Below are 784 nucleotides of genomic sequence, written 5' to 3'. Positions count from 1 at the left end.
AGGTGCCTGATGCTCATTCCCCCTCCGTCCCCAGCGTCCTCACCAAGTGGTACTCCAGGGTGGTCTTCCAGATGCCCCACCAGGAGATCGCCGACAGCCTGCGGCTCTGCCTGGCCGATGCCCTCCAGCACTTCCACGAGGTGAGGCCAAACCCCCAGCCCGGCGCTATCGAAAAAGCCCTCCCATGGTTTAATGTCTCCTCCAAGCAAGGGAAAAACACCCCAAACCTGTCGTGTCCCGAGTGCGTGCGAGCGAGCAAACATCCTCGGCAGCCTTTGGACTGGATGCGGTGCCCACAGCCACGCACGCCCCAGGAGGCTCGCCCTTATCTCGGGAACGTGCGAACCTGCCTCGAGGATTAGTTTGCACTGGGGGAAGTGCCACGTCACGCCTCTGCTCGCATCGGCATCGAAATGCTGAGCCCTGTCCTCTCGTCCCACGTCCCCAACGTGAGAAGAGCAGCGCGTGATGGGGCAGGGGCCGGGACCCCTCGGCAGCAGGGACCCGCTCTTGGGATTTTCCCATCCCTCTGCGGGTGCTGGAGAAACACCCCTGAAAACAGGAAGCTTGGTGGTCACCGAACGCTCGCCCGCGGGCAGGATTAGTGCGAGCGCTGCTCCTCCCTGCCCTGCCAGCCCTTCTGAAACCCGCTTTGAAATGCATTTGCTGGGGCTGAGTATAGTTCGGGGCTTTCTGCAAAGCTGGAGGGCGATGAATTCGCAGGCTGCGAGCCCGCTGAATTGTCGGCCCTGGAGACCCGGTGGGCGTCTAGCACCCAGGTTTT

The 784-nt window shown here is 62.4% G+C and overlaps 1 protein-coding gene across 1 annotated transcript in view; it reads left to right on the top strand.

Moving 5' to 3' along the window:
- PIWIL2 (piwi-like RNA-mediated gene silencing 2) overlaps nt 1-140 on the top strand; it is a gene marked incomplete at its 3' end in the record, with an annotated part of 12,350 nt that extends 12,210 nt beyond the window's left edge. Inside the window, exon 12 of the mRNA XM_009323421.1 lies at nt 3-140. Coding sequence (XP_009321696.1) covers nt 3-140 — 138 coding nt within the window. The remainder of the gene's footprint in view (nt 1-2) is intronic.
- Between the last annotated feature and the right edge of the window lie 644 nt (nt 141-784).

This window comes from Pygoscelis adeliae, unplaced genomic scaffold (assembly GCF_000699105.1).
Source record: "Pygoscelis adeliae isolate BGI_AS28 unplaced genomic scaffold, ASM69910v1 Scaffold1475, whole genome shotgun sequence".
In the NCBI taxonomy this organism is placed as follows: Eukaryota; Metazoa; Chordata; class Aves; order Sphenisciformes; family Spheniscidae; genus Pygoscelis; species Pygoscelis adeliae.
The sequence above is the reverse complement of the archived record's forward strand: the minus strand, read 5'-3'. Positions and strand labels throughout refer to the sequence as shown.